This window comes from Haliotis asinina, chromosome 14, assembly GCF_037392515.1.
Source record: "Haliotis asinina isolate JCU_RB_2024 chromosome 14, JCU_Hal_asi_v2, whole genome shotgun sequence".
Classification (NCBI taxonomy): domain Eukaryota; kingdom Metazoa; phylum Mollusca; class Gastropoda; order Lepetellida; family Haliotidae; genus Haliotis; species Haliotis asinina.
In genome coordinates, this window is record NC_090293.1 from 2,646,613 (window position 1) to 2,670,893 (window position 24,281).

The following is a 24,281-nucleotide window of genomic DNA, read 5'->3' on the forward strand; positions in this document are numbered from 1 at the left end:
AATATCAATCAGTTAATGTGACGGGAATGATAGGCCCTTGTCTACCGACCGCTGCGGAGAAGCATTTATATCAGATAAATGCTGGTAATGTAACAATTTGAATATTTTACACGAGAAGACTGGGTATTGTGTTTGACTGTGTGGCTGTAGTGTTTTAGTTTCATGTCTTCACTGTTTAGCCAGCCAAGCTACCTGTGTGCGACAGGCCCGTCTGCCGCTAATGACATTTTGTTAACATGACATACACCTCTATCAACCAAGCCACATTTTCTTCCGTCTATTTGTGTTCGCTGATTGGCCGACTCCGAACTGCCAGCAGCCAACCAGTGCTAAGCAGGTCACGCTCATTGACGAGCGTACGTATGACTAGGTGCAGAGATTGCACGACGGGAGAAAGTGTTAAAGAAAACACGAGTGGAGAGAGAGAACGAGAGAGGGTGAAAGCGCCACAGTTGACAGGGTTTGTGGTGCTGAGGTCGCTTCACAGCAACAAAACATAAATGTTTTCACAGGTGAGACAAGGCAATTTTGTCACTGTCGTAAATAGTTTTCCATATATTGATTGGTGTAGCCTGTAATATAGATGTGTTTGATTAGTTTTATATTGACTTCCTATCATTCGTCTTAAACATATACCTTGTAGTATTGATAACGGCATCGGTTGTTACGTAACGTCATAATGACACAGGTCACATTAACTGTCTTGTTCTGTCGGTGAATAAATTTAGTTGGGTTTTTTCCATATCTTATTCACACAGAACTGGTTTAGTGCAATTTGTTGCTACTTAGTTTAATCCCATGTATTGCGACTCTATCAGTCTAAAGCAATATTGTCAGCCAATGTGTGTGGTGTGTGAGGGTGGGTGGAGTTGTAGGGGAAAGTCGATTTTAGGGAGGTGGTAGATGTGTGCTCTAATTTACAAATTAGTGGAAAAGTTAGATTACCATATCTTTTTAAGTTAAAAGAAAAGCGAGATGCAGCAAAAATATTGCAAACATTTGCCATGTCGTATCCACAAATTCTTCAAATAATTGATTCCCACTTTGCAACCAACAGGATTCAACATTTCCGAGTTTATAACTACCAATATGTATTATACTGCGCATTTTGTGTAAGCTGCAACAGGACCTAGAACACTTACATAATGGATATTGACCGGACATACCCAGATCATTCGATATTTGCCTGTATGATACACTGTTGTGAATTATAATGGGGTTTTGCTCCCCACACAGAGTAGCAGGTATTGGAGCCACAGCACCTGGCGACCGTTGATCAGTTTCTCTGTATTAGTGTGTGTGGGACATCAGAAGCATTTTTTGGTACCTCGATTTGGCACTCTTGTGCTAAACATGTATCAGGCGCTCTTGTGTTAATCATATATCGGACACTCCTAAAGAAACAAATATCAAATGCTCTTGTTCTTTATTAAACGTATATCAAATGCTCTTGTGTTTTTATTAAACATGTATCGAACGCTCCTGCTAAACACATATCGGACACTCTGTGTTAAACTTATATCAGACGCTTATGTGTTTAATGTCTCTCGTCTTCGGATGTTTCACATCTGTATTTTTGTTTTTGAAACTCTATTTTATCAGAACCTGTGATTAAGTACAGAAGCCCTCTCGTTTAACATCCATTTCTGGTGTCTCCCACCGTGATATTGCTGGAATATTGCTAAAGTCGACGTAAAACTAAACTCACTTACTCACTAACTCCCTCACACTTCATTCAGGTAGACTTGTGCTTAACATTTCAGATACTCTTGATTTTGTCATGATTTTGACAGTTCACACGCTCTTCTCTTCTAAGCAGATTCTATTTAACTCTATGTGTGTCCAAAAGTCGGACTCTTCTACTATATGTGCTTTAGTCTGTTATCGCCTACATCTCTATTCGCCTACGTCTCTATTCGCCTACATCTCGAGTCGCCAACAAAAACAAAGCTGACCAATCAGGATGAAAAATGCACCCATACTCTTATAATGAAACCACTGACGAAGGCTATAGTGATCTGTATTGACTGTTGTTATAAGAATATTTAGTGGAGTAGGAAGATAAGTATATCGTATATCCACGTGTCAGTAGGGCGGACGTTACAATATATCATGACATATAGGCACATATGTCTATATATCATGTTTATTATCTGTTTTGTCTGGTTAAAAATTACGATGTGCTAAGATTCATCTTGTAGCATATGATCAGATATTACAATGTGGCAATATCAGAATATATACTTGTATCACTTCTTATCGCACATCGTAAGGCCAGGGCCACTTGTGTCACTTCTTGTCGTACATCGTAAGGCCAGGGTTACATGTTTCACTGTTTGACGTATATCGTATGGTCAGGATATACTTGAGTCACTTTTTATCGTACATCGTTAGGCCAGGATACATTTGTGTCACTGCCTATCGTAGATCTATGGTCAGTATCTACTTCTGCCACTGCATATCGTAGATCAAATAGCCAGGATCTACTTGTGTCACTGCCTACCATTGGTCATATAGTCAGGATATACTTGTGCTACTGATTATCGTAGATCGAATAGTCAGTATCTACTTGTGCCACTGCCTATCGTAGATCGTATGGTCAGGATTTCATGTGTCGCTGCCTATCTAGATAGAGTGGTCAGGCTATACTTGTATGACTACCTATCGTAGATCGTATAGTCAGGATCTTCTTGTGTGACTTTACACGTGAAGTTAGCCACGTCAGTTATAATGTACATCTGTGGAAGAAATTGTGAGGAAGTCCATCATTTCTGACAGCGAACATATAGAAAATATCGTCGCGTAATGAATATAGACGCTTTGGAATATAAATTCCATAATCTTCCATAACGACAGAAAGCCATTTGACACTTTAAGAGGCTAACCCAACAGATAGCCAATCGCAGAGTGTACACATTACCAATGTTAATTAAAGGAGAAAGTGTAGAAATCGAGAATGTATAATTTTACATAAAACCCTATTTCCACATGACCACGCGAAGACAAAAGTTGGTATTTGGATCAAGGAGTAAACAACTGAACTGAACTGACGTGATGAAGAAACTACGCTCTCATTTCTTTGGGGTTAGCTGAAGAAACACATATTTTGCAAAGTGTTTTGAATGTGACAAGGCGCAACCGTTGTCTAAATGTGTGTATTTTCTTTTACATATGCGTCACTTTAGCTCCCAGTCCCCTTCTCCCCTTTTCGTGGGTATCGGCCCTCACAAACTAGTATTAAAGAAATGTGGATATTCTTTCATAAGTTATTCCTAATTTCATCTATGTTAACACACAAGCAAGTGGTATCTGACCTCCAAGTTTACCCAAGCATTGTCAGGTAGGCGTGTGACATGGGTATTTATGCAAGAAGGCATTTCGATGTGTGCTGCAACTTTCCGAACAAAGCTGTGGAGCTGAGCCAATATTGACCAGGTTGCAGGATGATGGCATCACGTGACCAGCGTTAAAGCATATTGCGGTAACAGTTTACATGGAAGAAACCAGCCCGAGGACTGATCCTGGGAACAAACCGCACACCTGTAATCAACGTGTACGTTAAATAGATGCGTGTTTACTTGTAAACCTACAGCAAGCATTTAGCATCCATTTGTTCCAGTCATGATTAACACTAAATTAATACAAGAGTTACGCGGCATTACTATTTTCGCCGCATCGTCTCATGTACTGCATGGATTTTACCTTATGCATATAAGACAATATGGATTACTTACACTGTAGCATTATTACATAGATAATTATAACATAGATTTCACCATATGGATATATGACAATATGTAATGCTTAAACTGTAAACATTGCAATGATTTTACCGTATGCATATATGACAACATTTAATGCTTACACTGTGAAACTAAGGCATATATGTTACGTCATGTGTAAATGACAATATATATTAAAGTAAGGCATGGATTTTATGTCGTGCATATGTGACAATATATAATGGTTACTGTGTAAAACGAAGGCGTGGATTTCATGCTATGTGTATATAGCAATGTATATTAGTCACGCTGTTTCACTTTAGCATGTATTTTACGTTATGTGCACATGGCAATATACATCACTTAAACCTGCTTAAGTGTAAATAATGTATTCCTATTCGTTGGATAATGTTATAGTTGCTATGACAATCCAGAGTTTGTATATTTTGGTAAACAGTGCATTTATGAGTGTAATGTATGCTCACTAATGTTCTGACTGGCAATGTCAGCCGCATGGCATGCATAGCTTGTTAGGGATGCCAGTTTAATGTACCTGTGATCCTGTGATACAACAACACGAGCATATTTTGATTTACATGTAAAACAATTCCTTGTATGGACTACTACTACTACTACTACTACTGCTGCTGCTGCTGCTGCTGCTGCTGCTGCTGCTGCTGCTGCTGCTACTGCTGCTGCTGCTGCTGCTGCTACTACTGCTACTGCTACTGCTACTGCTACTACTACTGCTACTACTACTACTACTGCTACTGCTACTACTGCTGCTACTACTACTACTACTACTACTACTACTGCTACTACTACTACTGCTGCTGCTGCTGCTGCTACTACTGCTGCTGCTGCTACTACCACTACTACTGCTTCTACTACTACTACTACTACTACTGCTGCTGCTGCTACTACTACTACTACTACTACTACTGCTACTGCTACTGCTACTGCTACTACTACTGCTACTACTACTACTACTACTGCTACTGCTACTACTGCTGCTACTGCTGCTGCTGCTGCTGCTGCTACTACTACTACTACTAATACTAATACTAATACTAATACTAATACTAATACTAATACTAATACTACTGCTACTACTACTACTACTACTGCTACCACCACTACTAATACTACTACTATCACCACTACTACTAATACTAGCACTGCTATCACTACTACTACTACTTCTACCACTGCTACCATCACTACTACTACTACTACCACTGCTATCACCACCACTACTACCTCTACAAGCAACAGAGGCTACAAAACACATTTGGTTTTCTCAGATTTGTTTCTCTACCCAAATACATTCCAATGGACATGAAAGGAACCACGATGAAACTGATATTATTAGTTGTATGCTTTAGGAGGGTAATGTCGGTTTGATTTACACTGCTACAAAGAAGCGTACATCAGAATGTACAATACGACGTGTTTTTCCTTCAGCCATATTAAATGTGAAATATATCACATTATCAGTGTATTTGGAAGCTTGCTACCGACTATTTGTAAACAAAATTGCGTCTGTTTCTCGACTGGATTTTTAAATCAGTGAAACATATTCTTACAAGCTTTAATCTTCTACACAAATGGTTAATTATGATTAAGTTAAGTGGACAGACGAATCTATAAAATGTATAAATAGTTTGAATAAAGCAGAGAAAGTTGTTGAATAAATGCCTACACAGTGAATTGAGAAAAAAAACCCAGCTAGTCGAACGGTTTTCGACCTCCGGACAATGCGTACGTCATGTTATGACGTCATACGATTGTTAGCGAAACAGATTCTCGGTCGGGTTTGGCTGTTCACACGGCAGCGGGTCATATTTCTTGCAAGTTGCCACCATCCTGAGAGGGATCACACGGAAACTTGTTAATGCGTCATTGACAAGTGGAATTAAAGTATTTTACGAGAGAGTAAGATACGAATAGATCACCAAAATGCAGGTTTTCAAGAAATTGGTAAAATGTACTAAAACAATGACGTTACACGATTGCTAGTCTATCATGTTCATCTAGCTGAAACCTAAGCATCCGTTGCTCATGTAAGCTTGTTCCAGGAACCTGTTCTTTGAAACTTCACAAACTGACCGGCAAAGTTTACACCTCAGTACAACAATACCTTAGCTGACTTTCGCATGTTTGATTGTCAGTTGAAAATATCTTAAACTGTACTGTCGTGTAGCACTCGAAGAATACTTTCACATGTCTTTTTTTCAACATAGAATATGATTTAAAATGTATTCAGTCGCAGATTTGTATGTTAGATAATATCTTTGAGAATCTGTAATTATATTTATTCAACATGTCTCAAACATGGTAGGAGTCATGTGGTTGGAAATTAATTTCTGAATTAACATTGAGCAACATCCCTGACATCACCTTGTCTCCGGCTTAAACTACGGGTCATTACTAGACACACACAAATATACAATAGGACCAGTGTATACTAAACCAACCACGGATTGGCTTCATGTATACAGAATAATTGTAGTTTAACTCTAAAAAAGGTTGCATTGTGACGTCATATCCATACTTGCGGAATACAAAATATCCATTGTTAAACCGAATTTATGAATATTGTGTGAGAAACTGGGGAGATGTTGTTGGCCCTAAGTACAAGAACAACCCTCATCACAATCATAATCACAATCGTAATCACAATCATATTAACACGTAATATATGCAAGGAGATGCCTTCCATCTTAACCAGGCACACAAACACGAACAAATATGTCCATATTCTGTGTGCACAGTCTAAGTTCGTCTAAGGCTGCCATAGAGACCGTGAAGTATATATGCCAAATACAGGCCATGAAGTCGAGAATGGTCGCAAGTTTATGTTACCACATTTTAATATCATTTTTTTGTACTATAGGATATTTATATAACTCATATCCTTGCAACAAGTGCGTGCTCAAGACGCTGGTATCCTAAATGAAAAAAGTCTCAGTGCTTCCTTTTATCATGTTTAATGTGAAATGAAAACCTGTAAACTTCATTTCAGATACTAGACGTCAGTGTGTGTTTGTCTGTATCAGTTTGGTAGGGCAGTAGTGGGAAGACTAAGCAGCGGGGCAGTGGGGACGGAGGGGGGAGCTGAAGGCGTTCCCATCCTAAAGCGACAGTCCACCTGGCTAAATGTGCCACGTGTTGGGGCGCTGTGTTGTATTGGTGTCAACTTCTCACTGTGTTCGTGATGACCGCACGTCACTATGTCAGCGCCCCCGGCACATTGGCTACCCAGCACGATATACTAGGTGTAGCCGTCACTATTTAAAGGCACTTTATACATCTATTTAAATGAGCAACATGTCACTATTTACAGGCGTTTAATATCTCTACATAAAGAAGCATGTCCCCATGTTAATGGGCTATACATGCGATAAAATCCGGTTATACTTGGTGAATGATACATCTGAGAAAATGTTTACTGTATTTTAATATGGAGTTACGATGACATGCGATGATACGACTGTACTTTAATATGGGGTTAAGATGATATACGATGGTACCACGGTACTTTAATATGGAGTTACGATGATATGCTATGATACGACTGTACTTTAATATGGGGTTAAGATGATATACGATGGTACCACGGTACTTTAATATGGGGTTAAGATGATATACGATGGTACCACTGTATTTTAATATGGGGTTAAGATGATATACGATGGTACCACGGTACTTTAATATGGGGTTAAGATGATATACGATGGTACCACGGTACTTTAATATGGGGTTAAGATGATATACGATGGTACCACTGTATTTTAATATGGGGTTAAGATGATATACGATGGTACCACGGTACTTTAATATGGGGTTAAGATGATATACGATGGTACCACGGTACTTTAATATGGGGTTAAGATGATATACGATGGTACCACGGTACTTTAATATGGGGTTAAGATGATATACGATGGTACCACGGTACTTTAATATGGAGTTACGATGATATGCTATGATACGACTGTACTTTAATCTGAAGTTACGATAATACGTGATGATACGACTGTACATAAGTATAGAGTGACGATGCTATGTGATAATACCACTGTACTTTGACATGTAGTTACGATGACATGTGTTGATACCACTGTTCTTTAATCTGGAGTTACGATAATATGTGATGATACGACTGTACTTTTGTCTGTAAATACACTGATATGTGATGATACGGCTGTACTTTAACAATTAGTTACGATAATGATACAAGTATGCTTTATTATGGAGTTACGATGACATGTGGTGATACGACTGTCCCCTACCAATTTATAACGATGATATATGATAAGTGGGCATATGCGTTGATTCGAAAACCAGGATCGGTTCCTGATACGTTTTATGAAAGGAACTATCTGAACAGCGAACTGACAACCAACATTTGGTCACCTGTGCCCATTAGCCATCTGATCACAAGAAGATCAAATTGTTGTTCAAGATCTTGGCAATTCCATTTTGTGTTATGGGTGGTCTTTCCTCATCTTAACGTTTTGGTTTCGTGTCCAGCAGGACACTTTATTCAAACATTCTTGGCCAGTACATGCCACAGTACCCGAGCCTGTATGCATGACACAGTCCACAAAACCACACCAGCGAGGAAAGACTCACCTGTACGTACTTCGGAGAATCGGAATGTACATAATGCGTGTCACTGTTGTTGAGAGCATTTTACAGACGCTTCATTTGTCGAATCTCACCAGAAACATCTTAGATCATTTTCATTGATGTGCATATATTACCGCTTATTCAATGGAGATCATGGAGCTCTATGAGGCACGCCACACGTTTGAAGCGGAGGTGTGGTAGACTCGCCACATGTTTGTAATGGAAACATGGTAGACTCGCCACATGTTTGTAATGGAAGTGTGGTAGATTCATCACATGCTTGTAATGGAAGTGTGGTAGATTCATCACATGTTTGTAATGGAGGTGTGGTAGGTTCGCCACATGCTTGTAATGGAAGTGTGGTAGATTCGCCACATGCTTGTAATGGAAGTGTGGCAGACTCGCCACATGTTTGTAATGGAAACATGGTAGACTCGCCACATGTTTGTAATGGGGGTGTGGTAGATTCGCCACATGCTTGTAATGGAAGTGTGGTAGATTCGTCACATGTTTGTAATGGAGGTGTGGTAGATTCGCCACATGCTTGTAATGGAGATGTGGTAGATTCGCCAGATGTTTGTAATGGAGGCGTGGCAGATTAGCGACATGTTTGTAAAATTTAGATGTGGTAGATTCGCCAGATGTTTGTAATGGAAGTGTGGTAGACTCACCACATGTTTGTAATGAAGGTGTGGTAGACTCGCCACGTGTTTGTAAATGAAGGTGTGGCAGACACGCCACATGTTTATATTGGATGCGTGGTATTTGCACTACATGTTTGTGATGGACGTGTGGTACTACTTACTGCACACGTTCCAGGAATTCACATGAATTTGCCCCGTTAAAACGATGCCGTACACATTGGGAGGGCAGAGGTTGTTTCATTTGTCGTGCGCTCTGATATGATATGTTACGATGCATCAAAGTGTACGTTTTGAAGAACCACGTGTAAGTTGCGCTCATGCACCTCGCCGTTCATCATGAAAATGAATTCTTCCAGGGGTTATCCCAAAAGTTTTAGCTATAATATTTCATTCTTTATTTGCTTCATGATTCTTATGACACGAAAACTGTAATGTTTGTAAACGTGCCGTAGGAACTATGTGTCATGCTGTAAACAAACTAACCCATAGAAAGGAGCCTGGGGAAATCTAGACTTGCTTCAGATAAGGCTTTATCATTGCATAAACGACGTAACAGAGAGGAAAATGGTGTGATTCAGGGATTATGAGACAGAATTCAGGGCTGTAGTAAATATGAGCTATGCTTGTAAAGGCGTTGTGGTAAATACGAGTCATTGTTGCAAAGGCGTTGTGGTAAATACGAGTCATTGTTGCAAAGGCGTTGTAGTATTTATTCGTTATGGTTGCAAAGGCGTTGTAGTATTTATTCGTTATGGTTGCAAAGGCGCTGTAGTAAATATGAGTTATGGTTGCAAAGGCGCTGTAGTAAATATGAGTTATGGTTGTAAAGGCGCTGTAGTAAATATGAGTTATGGTTACAAAGGCGCTGTAGTAAATATGAGTTATGGTTGCAAAGGCGTTGTAGTGATTATGAGTTAAGTTTGTAATATATCTGTAGAAACACTGGTTGTATGATTGTAATGAGGCGATAGTATATGTTGTGTTTGTAATGGGTTTGGGTACAATCTGGCTTCCGCGATGGCTGAGTGGGTTAGAGGGCTGGCTTTGTGAATTCGGTTTCTAGATAGAGCTCAACTGAGATCTGTACTTTACAGAGAAAGAGTAATCCCAAATATACCCTAAATGTCACTGTGTATTTGTAGACATTATATATTCTCTGTGCAATGATGCTATAGTTAGTGCGTGTTTTGTGGCTTGTAGAGACAGAGCCATATTTGTACTAGGACATTTAAAATATTCACAGTTTCAATGCCTGAGTCAATCTGATACAAATTCCACTTGGAGTAAATGGCATGTGTCCTGTTTGTGATAACACTATGGTGTGTGTATCTGATGCATTAAAGGAAGTATGGACCTGACCAGCGTACAATATGATTCATGGGGAGACTGAGCTTGATGCGATAAAGGTACTGTGCCAATATGGTAAGGACGATGAAAGTCATTTCACATGATAACAATTCATAGATCGATAAGAGCACGCACCGACCCTTGTTTCTCTCGCTACAGGCAATTTGGTGATTTGTACAATTTCTAACTTTGCAAAGAATGCTCAAATCACATTTATATACAATTTTACCATCAGATCTGATCAAACATTATTTTTATGAAGTTTTGATAATTATAAAAACCATATCAATTATGAATGAGAGCTTGGAATGGCAGATGCTGGGCCCCACCCCTCACCACAAAGGGTCTTGTCTTCTGTGCCTGAAGCCACACACTGTCTTCGTGGGTTTTGTTCGACCCACTAACAACTGATAACTTCTATACATAGCCTGACACAAGACCACAATGGGCCTTTTAAGATTTACAAACGCCAAACAAGCTTGTTTCCGCGTTACTTTCCACGCTCTCAACAGATCTGAGAACATCTGGTAATGAAACATGCTTCGCCTTTCGCAATAACAGGTCGAACTGGATACATTCAGTCTTTTCATCTGTGAAAATATCAGGAAGTTGTGACAGAAATGCAGCGTGCAAATGACCCAAAATAGTGACTCAGTAAAGATAAAGCTAGCACTGCTCTTAAAGTGTGGCACAACAATAATTGTCCGTATAAGCAATACAGCCATGCAGTAAGTAGGTACGTAAACGGATGGTCCATAACTATTTGGATATTCGGTATGCTTGGGGTATAGGGGGCTGGGTTGGCAAAGGCGTTGGGGGCACTTTTGGGGGAACGACTCATTTGAAAAAAAGAGAAATCCAGTATATGCGTTCTCGTCATCAAATCGCCGATCACCACCATTATCACCACCGTCACCGTCGTCGTCGTCGACGTCGTCATCATCATCATCACCGCCATCGCCAGTTCGAATACCGGCACATTCTGACGATGGGTCTTGGTTTGTTAGTACCGATTGTCTCGGCTTTACAACGCTGGGTACACGTAAAGCGTAGTTGTGACGTTCCTCACACTCTGCCTCACTATGGTGTAACTTACAAATCCGTCGTCACGACACCGAAGCGCTCTTTAACGCAACTCAATTACGCGTAAAGGTTACCATGGCATTATTATTATAATTCCCATCATCATCACCATCATCACCATCATCACCATCACTATCGCCACGCCCCTTTTGTGCGAGGTTATCAAGTGTTCTTCATGTGGTGTTAGTTGATCAGATTAATGTAGACTTAACATATATTCTGGGCGGTCTACACTAAAGCCTCTATCTTCCCAGAGGTCTGGTGTTATTTAGGAAGTGCTTTCCTATCACTCCTGGCGGCCCTGTCAGCTTCCGTATCCAACACATGCACTGTGATATGCTTCCTGACCCGTTTGATGTTAAACCGTAAAAGGGATATAACAACAGTAAAGGGAATGTAATGTTTCGAAATAGGCAAGATGTAGTTGATTAGGCTGAAGTGGGTGACAATAAGGCGGTGTGTAGAATGGGCTTCAGGATAGTAGGAGGGTAGGGTAGGGGCTGGCAGGGAGTTTGAGAATAAAGCGGTGAGTGGAATGGGAGTCAGGATGGAAGGAGGGTAGGGCTAAGGGCTGAGGTGGATGAGAATAAAGCGGTGAGTGGAAGGAGGGTCAGGATGGTAGGAAGGTAGGTCTATGGGCTGAGGTGGGTGCGAATAAAGCGGTGAGTGGAATGGGGGGCAGGGTGGAGGGAGAGTTGGGCTGAGGTGGGTGAGAGTAAAGAGGTGTGTGGAGGGTTGGTGGGGAGGGTAGGGATAGGAGCTTGCGGACAGAGGGACAGAGTTACCGTGAGTGGAAAAGGGTAGTAGAAGTGGGACGAGGATTGGGTGGGAGTGCATGCTGGTTTGGTGCGGTGGGAGGTAGGTTTTGGTGTCGATGGAATAAGAATGAGTACAGACTGCATTTATAGGATAGAATGGGACTAAATTTTGATGGGCACAACCTCTAGGTGTAGGACTAATATGTGGGAATTATCTCTGGGTGGAGAAATGGGTGTTTGAAAATGACTCGGCCCGCTCCAGGAGTGTACACAGGGGGTTGTGTGGAGGAGAGGGTCACAGTGGAATAGTCGGGACACCAATCAAGAGCTAAGCGGACGGAGGTGGTAACCATGCGCATATTAGGGAAGAAGGTGGGAATTAGAAGATGGAGTTGAGAGATGGGTCATATTTAGTGGCCCATGTCATGAACATTGCTAGAAATGTCGTGAAGGGGTTATTCTCCTCAAACATCAAAAAGTAATATTGTAATGATGCATGTTATTAAGTGGTACATAAACATTCCAAAACGTGCTAGGAAGGCTTGATCTCCCCACACACCGACTAATGATACAAGATATACATATCGTTAATCCCGCCGATGTTTCTGTTTGTTAGACGAAATGACCCGAGTACAGAGAGGTACACTTTCTGTGTGAGTGTTCATTAGTGAGTCATAAAAAGTCAAAGGTTTTCACAAAAGACAATCGGCTCGGCTCTGCATGTAGTCTGTGACGACGCGCAATGTCTATCGGCTCAAGAAGTCGGGCTTCACCCAGGCTCGAACGTGAGCTTTCTGTTCTCGAAGGTGTTTAAACGAATCCCCGCGTACACGGCTAGAGTGTTGCTACAGCCCTGCTCGCTACACACCAGTTGTGTCCCTTCCCCATAGAACCCAAGCAGTACAGTTGTTCTCAAGTGATGTGGCTAGTGTTTTCTGTATAGTCAGTGAGTCTTCGGATGTTGGTTGCCTTAAGATGATCTTTGATATCGGATTATGAGATTGGACGGACAAGTGCCGTGTATCACTCGAGTCGACGTCGTGATGCTGTAGGTGGCATGTTGCTCGTCACTTAAACACTTATGCCTTTTTCTGGCCTGACCACTCTTGCACCTGTTTATTTACATGCACGGACTAGCTATGGATGTAGGTGAGTGAATCTTTAATGTTCATATAACCAATATAACATCCTCCCTATCTCCACTGGTGATGTGTCTTGACGCAGTGGACACAACAACTTGTACTTTAGTCGGGCCGGATAAAAATGATTAAGTCATTTACTGTTATGTATTTATGTCATCAATACTAATTGCCTCTACCCTCCACACACATGTACTTTGTACGCATGTACAAACCACGGAGGACCTATGCAGATGGCGTCAATTTACATCCTCATTTACATGTCTTGTGTGGGAAAAGGTGGGTAGGGCAGTGGTACATGCCTTCGCCTGGCAGGAACACGAGGTCTATCCTTATTGATGCAGCTTTTGTCAACCTGTCGAAAACTTATGGCATTGGCGTAAATTTCTTCACCCTTCGAAGGGTTGAATGTAGGTTCCTTTGCAGACATTTCAATATTCTGTTAGTGCCCAAAAAATTCTCAGCTGAATGTCTGTTTGTAATCTAGTTTGCATGTCGCTCCATAGAAAGCTACCCGTGTTTTATCATCTGACTTGCTTTAACATCAACGTTACGACAATAATGTCCCCGAATATTTACATATTTGTTTTTACTGATATTGACATGTATGGTGTCACAGTCACACAGTCATATGCTCTGTCCCTATATGTATATCATACAGATACAACATGTACCAAGTACCAGTGCGTATGCAGCATCATAAAACTTAGGGAGACTTTGGGGTGGCCTCGTGGTTCAAGTGTTCACTGGTGACGCCAATACTTTGTGAGTCCTGATATGGCAGAAATAGTGATAGAAGAGGCGTAAACCCTACACCGAGTCACGCATTCTCCTTTCCTTTCACCTTGTAACCCGCATCATGAGCTGTATCAAATGGTTTCCAAACTTCAACAATGTTAACTTCTGCATCACAAAGGTAGTTATGTTTATGTATACAATTATTTCCTATAAGTTCCTACTGATTGAGTTTGAGAGAACAACGAAGAGACAGTTTCCTCCCCTAATATACGCTTTATCAGTCCACTGTAACCAGTATTACAGTATAGCCAGTGTCAATACAGGTATTACCCTTTGCCCGAAAACCCCAAAACAGTAAACCATGTGCAGTGCGGTTATCACCATCCAGGAAAACCCCCAAAACAGTAAACCATGTGCAATACGGTTATCACCATCCAGAAAAAAACCCAAACAGTAAACCATGTGCAATGCAGTTATCACCATCCAGAAAAAAACCCAAAACAGTAAACCAATGTGCAGTGCGGTTATCACCATCCAGAAAAAAACCCCAAACAGTAAACCATGTGCAATGCAGTTATCACCATCCAGAAAAACAGCCAAAACAGTAAACCATGTGCAATGCGGTTATCACCATCCAGAAAAAAAACCCAAAACAGTAACCATGTGCAATGCGGTTATCACCATCCAGAAAACCCCCAAAACAGTAAACCATGTGCAATGCGGTTATCACCATCCAGAAAAAAAAAACCAAAACAGTAAACCATGTGCAATGCTGTTATCACCATCCAGAAAAAAAACCCCAAAACAGTAAACCATGTGCAATGCGGTTATCACCATCCAGAAAAAAACCCCCAAAACAGTAAACCATGTGCAATGCGGTTATCACCATCCAGAAAACCCCCAAAACATTAAACCATGTGCAATGCGGTTATCACCATCCAGAAAAAAACCCAAAACAGTAAACCATGTGCAATGCGGTTATCACAATCCAGAAAAAACCCAAATAGTAAACCATGTGCAATGCGGTTATCACCATCTAGAAAAAACCCCAAAACAGTAAACCGTGTGCAATGCGGTTCTCACAATCCAGAAAAAAAAACAAAACAGTAAACCATGTGCAATGCGGTCATCACCATCCAGAAAAAATACCCCAAAACAGTAAACCACGTGCAATGCGGTTATCACCATCCAGAAGAAAACCCAAACAGTAAACCATGTGCAATGCGGTTATCACAATCCAGAAAAAACCCAAATAGTAAACCATGTGCAATGCGGTTATCACAATCCAGAAAAAAAAACCAAACAGTAAACCATGTGCAATGCGGTTATCACCATCCAGAAAAAAACCCCAAAACAGTAAACCATGTGCAATGCGGTTATCACAATCCAGAAAAAACCCAAATAGTAAACCATGTGCAATGCGGTTATCACCATGTAGAAAAAAACCCAAAACAGTAAACCATGTGCAATGCGGTTATCACAATCCAGAAAAAAACCCAAACAGTAAACCATGTGCAATGCGGTTATCACCATCCAGAAAAAAAACCCCAAAACAGTAAACCATGTGCAATGCAGTTATCACCATCCAGAAAAAAAACCCCAAAACAGTAAACCATGTGCAATGCGGTTATCACCATCCAGAAAACCCCCAAAACATTAAACCATGTGCAATGCGGTTATCACCATCCAGAAAAAACCCAAATAGTAAACCATGTGCAATGCGGTTATCACCATCTAGAAAAAAACCCAAAACAGTAAACCATGTGCAATGCGGTTATCACAATCCAGAAAAAAAACCAAACAGTAAACCATGTGCAATGCGGTTGTCACCATCCAGAAAACCCCCAAAACAGTAAACCATGTGCAATGCGGTTATCACCATCTAGAAAAAAACCCCAATCAGCAAACCATGTGCAATGCGGTTATCACCATCCAGAAAAACCCAAATAGTAAACCATGTGCATAACCTTACACACTATTCAAAGTTACCATAGCCAAATTTATAGACAGGACTATTGTAACCAATACATAACACAGACTTTGATCAATACATTTGTTATAAACCATCAAAAACAGAGACTATGATCAATACAGTTGTAATACACCATCAATAACACAGGTCATGCTCAATACAGAAGTTACACACCATCAGTAACACAGTCCATGATCAGTACAGTTGTTATACATCATGAATAACACAGACCATAGTCAATACGGCTGTTATACACCACCATTAACATAGATAATACAAGTAGCAGAACCTAGCTATCATAGCTACATAACTCATCATGTCTAGTATTATAGTTGACCAGGATATGAGAATATTGATATATTATTTTACAATTGATATATAGACCACCTGGTTATCATCCGTGAGTACTGAGCGCCATTGGGGATACATATATTGAACTATATGATTTGCAGAACAATCGCAAAACGATGTTCAGGCTATGAAGGCTAATAATTAAGTGTCTTCAGATTATATTCTTCATGTTCATTTTTATCCAATTCTTATCCTAGTTGCTATGGCACCTTTCAGTGCTTTGCTCTCATATTTCTGTTTATATCATTACTGTATGTATCACTGTGGCATTCCTTTTTCAGTGGGGCGGTGGGGTAGCCTAGTGGTTAAAGCGTTCGCTCGTCACGCCGAACACCCGGGTTCGATTCCCCACATAGGGACAATGATTGAGGTCCATTTTCTGGTGTCCCCCGCCGTGATATCGCTGGAATATTGCTAAAAGCGGCGTAAAACCAAACTCACTCACTCACTCGCTTTTTCAGTGTGTGTGGAGAAGCATGGTTTATTTTGTGCTTTCTTCGTTTCACGTTTGACATAAATGCCCCCCATCTAGCGTCATGAACGTTCATGTTTACACAATTGTATTTTCATTTCACCACTGTGATGTCTCTGCATCAAAATGTACAGGCAAATTGTGCAACCTATTTGATTTTGTGGGTCTATTCTTATTTGACGCTGTTGCCATCGTTGTCCCAGACCATTTTCTGATTCTGCCGCCGTTGCACAATATAGCACGTCAAGGCCAGACAATAACCAGTCTCAGTTATCTGCCAACACAGATTCCAGTGTGTGTGATAGACGAAATAGTGATGAAAAACACATTAAGTGATGCTTGAAGATCAGCGTGATATCTGCCCTTCCCTCTATCCACATTCAGGAATGAGAATGGTTTATTGTTCAGTAAGGGAAGTCGGATGGTGGAGTGAAAATGAGGGATAACTGTTGTAAGGAAAGTCGCAGATGTAGAGTGAATATTTGTGGTAACGGTAGTAAGGGAAGTCAGACGGTGGAGTGAATATTGGTGATAACTGTAGTAAGGGAAGTCAGACGGTAGAGTGAATATTGGTGATAACTGTAGTAAGGGAAGTCAGACGGTGGAGTGAGTATTGGTATTAACTGTAGTAAGGGAAGTCAGACGGTTGAGTGAACATTGGTGATAACTGTAGTAAGGGAAGTCAGAGGGAGGTTGTTTTACTGGTGAATAGCTGAGTTGACCATAGTTGATAGATGTGGCAGTGCTAGGGTCTCCATAGTAACGGGTAGGTGGGGTGAAAGATCTAGCAATGCTAGGATCTCCATAGAAAAGGGTAGATCGGTGAAAGATGTTAGGGTGATCATAGTTACGGTTAGATTGGCTGATTATGACATTGTTTCAGCGGTAAAGCTGACTGGAAATACATCGGGGGTATGGTGGATCCGACTAACCATTTTCTCTAACTCAACCTGTTCATTATGTAACATATAGGTAGCTCCTTGAACATTATCAGTTGCACATTGTGACCAGGACTATACATCATGCATAAACACACATGCAACTTTCCTGTAGAAAAACTCCAGGGGATAAAATCTGTTTGAATATGAGACGGATAAGCGTGAAGATTGTTGTACACCGGAGAATAACGAGTCCTGATCATCACGTAAGGCAGATTATCTTGTTGCGAGATAACAAAATATCGATGAAAACTGTGTGAATTGATCATCGACAATCAGTAATAGAGAGTGGCAGATGCATGCATTGTGTCAATCTAAATTTTTCTTAAATATGATATAAAAATCAGTTTATCGTGAAATGTAAATATGAACACCATTATGTAACCTAAATGCCTGATATTATATTAAGATGTCAGTGCTGATTACAAATACTTACACTTTACAGTAGGTGTATACGTAGCTTTGATATTGGAATTCAGTAAATAGTAATTGTTAACTGATATTATGTGACAATTATGATCTGGAAATATATATTTCTTCAGTATCAACAATTTACTTTGATATATTAAACTCTATACATCACTATTTATTAACCTAGAAACGTTTTAAAGTTAATACGACACTGTGTGTGTTAACTAAACGTTTTAAAGGATTCCTCCAAAAGTGTTGACCTCTCATCAACATAAATTGCACCTGTAGGCGTAGCGATGCCACACCTATGATGCATAACTAAACAAATATACAATGTAAATACCAGGGGCAATAACACTGACCATAGGTGTGTCTCCTAACAAAAACATATATAACCTCCTGAAGTTTGCAAGCAGGTTTAGAGCAATAAGATCTAACGGATCGGTGGATAATGTGTTTTATCGAGTGTGTTGGTAACTTCGCCTGCTGCCAACAATAACCCTATTCACTGCTTCACCTCTTTTAATAAGCAGCATTCTCGTCGAGAATATTTGCTGTTATAATTCTAAATGATAAAATCTCATAACTAAATACGTGATATTTTAAAACAAGTCAATCAGCAAAACGTTAACTAGTCATGCATTGTATACTCGTGTCAGCAGCCAGTGAAAGAGCTTTATAAACCACTCATGTGTTAAAATGTCGGCGTATCAACGATCAATAAAACTAGGAGCCTTGTGAATGGCCTTTATCCACAAGCTAAATACCCTTATCGCCTAGAAATCTGTTTCATATGTGTTGTATCAACAGCAATATATAACAAGAGAATCAACGGATGAAGCGTATATCTGTTGTTATCAGGCAATAAAGAAACAAAATTAATTAGCTAGCGAAAAAAACCCATGTATTTCGTCAACAGCTACATCAGCAACTAATAAAACCATATCAAGAAGCCACGACGTGTTGTATTCACATTGTATCAGCACAATAAAACATCCTTATTCAGCAGTAATATATCCGGTCAACACTGTACAAGCTAAAGAACACCCACATCATCTAGCCTCGGTCTGCATACAGATTGTATCAACGTGTGCAACATGCTTATACAGCAGTAATGCAATATGTTAGATGCCAGCAGCGCGTACAAGCCATGGAAAAAAATTATTATCAAGCCATATCTTGCGTACACTTTGTTTCAACAAGCAGTAAAAGAGCAAATAACAAGTACAAACAAACCTAAGCCTAATTACCAATCATGTTTTATCAACAAACACTTGAGCACATAATGATAATAAATTATGTTAATGTTGTTTCTTCATGCAGAGGTAGACTTATCAACAAGAGATTTTGACATGCTTATGAACCGGTAATATTTATACAGTTAAAATAGTTGCTTTTCAACTACTGACCAGTCAAACATACATTTTAACAATCAAACAGTCTAATCAACAACGGAAGACTGCAGTAAGAAATACATTAACCAACCTTGAATTATATACACTCTGTAGCAACAAGTATAAAAACAATATTTGATGTTACAAGAGGACATAAATCGAAAAACAGAAGAATAGTTAATCATCTATTATTCACACTTTCTCAGGAGTAAACAGCTACAAGCGAACCACTTGTGTTAACTAGAGATGTTGAGATGAGCTAGTGAGATGCAATATTAGTATATTTGATATTGGAGTCCCAGCGTCCGAACTGATCAACAGGGACAACCCGTCAGCTGACTCACTCCCCAGCCATGCTCAGGTGAACACACGGCTACTTAGCATGTTTTCAGTAAGTTGCGGTATTTTTTTCCAAGTGTAAAACATTGGTGTGACCTTACAGAGGCTTCTGACGTCCATGTTGAATTTTGTCTCTTCTTTGAGATTCTGGTTTGTCTTATAGTGTCTAAATACTGGTAGTGTCGAGTTGCAGATATTAAAATGTTTTCATTCTCAGATTTATAAAATGAAAACTCGAATTTGTGACAATGTTGTTTCATGGATAGTATGAAATATGCCATTAGAACAGCATTGTTTGAACAGGGCAACCACGTGACCTGCTTGGAAGATTAGACTGGGAATATGAAATCCATATTGACTTCTTGGGCGTTGTTCGAGGCTTTCTGGACCATAGTTAAAACAGAGTGTTGTTTCAAAACGGCTACTACACACTGAACGAAGGAAACGCGCCATATCATTACATCCCTCTTGCACAACTATATTAATTCCTTGATTCTAATCACAACCATACAATGTGTGGGGACTGGTACTATCAGAAGAAGCGTTAGATGAACAATGAATTTGCGTCAAGATTTTAGAAGTGAAAATGGAAAATATTTAACTGACAGTTAAATGCCGGATAAAGGAAGAAATTATATAATTAATATTATGAGACAGTTGTTTTTCACAAAACAAAAATATATTACAGACCTCTCGAAGCCGTTAATCAAATACGTAAAACGCAATGATGATGATGATGATTATTATTATTGCAGTTGTTTAACTTTGAGTTACCATTAAAGCATAAATAGTATTTTTTTATCGTATTTTTATAAAATAGGAACATAAGAACAGCTAAAACAACTTTGAATACCTGATACATATATAGAGAGAAAACATGCTAACACGTCTGAATACCTCGTACTGTAAAGCTGAAAAACATATTAAATGAATAAAACTACGACGTGATATTCGGATTACTTCCATATCTATTCATCAATTTCTTTCTAAGAATATATAAATGATAAAATAGACTAAGTGCTCATTGTGAGACATTGGTGAAGTATTGAAGACAGCAAGTTACGACTTACATACAGTGGTCTTAAATGTGATACACTTCATTTCAGTAGCAGCAACTGTGCTTGTTTTCAGCAAGAAGAAAACTCTAATTGATACATTTGATGAAATAGGAATGTTGACTAGAGATTCCTAGTTCTGATTGTAAGTGCTGGACTTGTACACAATGAACAGTATCATTGGTGATGTTTAATTGAAACTGACCGTCGTGACGTTATTAGTACGCCGGGTCGAGTTCTAAAGAAATGGATACCCACTGTCCAGTTGCCCGCATTCATCTTCCAGATGTTTTGACCACTGTGATGCCGATTGCTAATTGTATTGAGTATCAAAGCAAGCCTTGCTGGATTATTCCAACTTTTGAAGAACTGAAACCAAACACTGATAGGTCATTATTAGTTACGAATAATGGTAATTAATTAATTGACTTGGAACTTGACCAGTCGTTCTTTGTCCACCAACATCTAGTATATGTGCCGATGGAACTGTTTGAAAATTTGTTGAAGTGACATGTATTTTACAGAAACGCTGAGCATGTTACAACATTGTTGATAAATTTGTTATGTATGGACCGGACAATTACTATCTAAGTGTAATATAGAACGTCACCATATGAGAATGCACAGTATTCAATATCTAACACATTACACTGGGTGTGGACGGCAAACAAAATATGAATGGGTAATTGAAAGTCAGTGATGACACCAGGTGTTTGCGAAAAACACCTGATGTGCATGAACATTAGCAGAGGTCAAAATCTCCACACATTCTCTCATACAATACTCTTGGACACGTCCTGTTCATAACATCCAGTGATGCTCTGTGTTATTCCTTCACCCATGAAGCTGACGTTAACCGACGGTTATGTGCGGAAAATGGCGACGGTTAACCCTTCAAATTACACTTTTAGGTAGGGATTAAGACAATCAAAGTTAACTTCACAAACAACTGCATATGTGGTGATGAAAAGCGATCAAACCTTCTGCCAGGGTTTGTAGTCAAAAAAGGATGATGAATCCAGGGTTACCAGTCGAGAGACAATGAAGAATCCAGGGTTAGCAGTTTACAGACGATGAAGAATCCAGGGTTAGCAGTTTACAGACAATGAAGAATCCAGGGTTAGCAGTTTACAGACGATGAAGAATCCAGGGTTAGCAGTTTACAGACGATGAAGAACCCAGGGCAGTCAAGAATCCAGGGTTAGCAGCTGAAAGACGATGAAGAATCCAGGTCAAGAGACGATGAAGATGAGTAAGAGATTACCATTGTCTGTTGATGAATACAGGGTACCGGTCTGCTGACGGTATGCTACAGAGTGTCTCACCGTAGCACGGGAAGCTAGTGTAGTCCCTGGAGCATCACATGTACCATAATGAGGGTTTTCTGGGCTGCAAAGTTGGTACACCCCGTTGCAGTCGGATGATGATCCGATTCAGTTTCACCTACACCAACACTATGATTATCCTCAACAGATAAATATTATTCGTACGTTTGATAGTGTTTTTTCAACCCTGTCGTGTCAATCGATATGGCTCCAGCCTGGGGCTGTTTCCCACATGATCAGAAAAATCTACTCATGATGAATCCTCTATTTCTGTACTGTCCTGACGTTCAGCATAGGAAGTGACTTGCAGTTTATATCACCCTTCCATATGTATCATATAAACGGTATGCAGGTGTAGGGTCTCAATACCTGCTCATTTGACGTGATGTAGAGGGACGTACCCTGGCGTTTATTTGTTTACTGCACTATAGCAAACACTCGTACCCTGGACAGTGGGGTGGCCTGGTGGTTTAAACGTTTGCGTGTCGTGCCGAAGACTCGGGTTCAAGCCCCCACATGGGTATATTGTGTGAAGTATATTTCTGGTCCATTGCTGAAATACTGCTAAAGGCGGCACAAAACTAAACTCCTTCATTCATATTATTGTAGCGTTCTGCTTACACCTGATATCCTAACTAGGACTATATTGTAGCGTTCAGGTTACACATGATATCCTAACTAGTACTATTGTAGCGTTCAGGTTACACATGATATCCTAACTAGTACTATTGTAGCGTTCAGGTTACACCTGATATCCTAACTAGAACTATTGTAGCGTTCTGGTTACACATGATATCCTAACTAGAACTATTGTAGCGTTCTGGTTACACATGATATCCTAACTAGAACTATTGTAGCGTTCTGGTTACACATGATATCCTAACTAGAACTATTGTAGCGTTCAGGTTACACATGATATCCTAATTAGAACTATATTGTAGAGTTCTGCCAACACGTGCCATACGAGTCAGTACTTTAGTGTAGTGTTCTGTTACACGTGTCGTCCGAACAGCACTATATTGTAGCATTCCGACTACACGTGTCGTCCGAACAGCACCATATTGTAGCATTCCGACTACACGTGTCGTCCGAACAGCACTATATTGTAGCATTCCGACTACACGTGTCGTCCGAACAGCTCTATATTGTAGCATTCCGCCTACACGTGTCGTCCGAACAGCACTATATTGTAGCATTCCGACTACACGTGTCGTCCGAACAGCACTATATTGTAGCATTCCGACTACACGTGTCGTCCGAACAGCACCATATTGTAGCATTCCGACTACACGTGTCGTCCGAACAGCACTATATTGTAGCATTCCGACTACACGTGTCGTCCGAACAGCTCTATATTGTAGCATTCCGACTACACGTGTCGTCCGAACAGCACTATATTGTAGCATTCCGACTACACGTGTCGTCCGAACAGCTCTATATTGTAGCATTCCGACTACACGTGTCGTCCGAACAGCACTATATTGTAGCATTCCGACTACACGTGTCGTCCGAACAGCACTATATTGTAGCATTCCGACTACACGTGTCGTCCTAACTAGTACTTCATTTCGGCTTATATGTGCTATCTGTATTGCATATTATTATTGTACTTCATATATGCATGTACTCTGTCAACATTTAGTATCCAGTGTTGTGTTTACATGTGGTGTCATCTAGAATGATATATAGTGCTTTGTTCGTGTACACTAAAGTAACTTTAATATTTGTCCTACATACGTCATCATGTAAGGAAGGTTCCTGTGGTGTTTTGCTTACGTTCACGCGAAGGGAAAGATACCGCAGCGTTCTGCTCACAAACGTTAATAGCTAAGAAGTTAAATAGTTCCCTGTGGAAAATTGAAGTTTAAAACGATGGTAGTTTTAGTAGGTGAAACAGAGGGTAATACCAATGTATTCTGGATAACCTTCATCTGACAAGCAGTGTTCCCGATCTGTAT

General features: G+C 40.0%; 1 protein-coding gene across 2 annotated transcripts in view; it reads left to right on the top strand.

The window, feature by feature from the left end:
- The first annotated feature begins 364 nt into the window (after nucleotides 1–364).
- The window catches only part of LOC137261280 (ETS homologous factor-like), a 42,854-nt gene continuing 18,937 nt past the window's right edge, over nucleotides 365–24,281 (top strand). Inside the window, exon 1 of one of the 2 annotated variants that reach the window (XM_067799002.1) lies at nucleotides 365–512. Coding sequence is in view for 1 of the 2 variants with exons in the window: in XM_067799000.1 (XP_067655101.1) it covers nucleotides 13,314–13,338 (25 nt within the window). In the remaining variant the exon portion in view is untranslated. Of the gene's footprint in view, nucleotides 513–13,197; nucleotides 13,339–24,281 lie in introns of those variants that run through there. The other variant, XM_067799000.1, reaches the window with a different exon arrangement.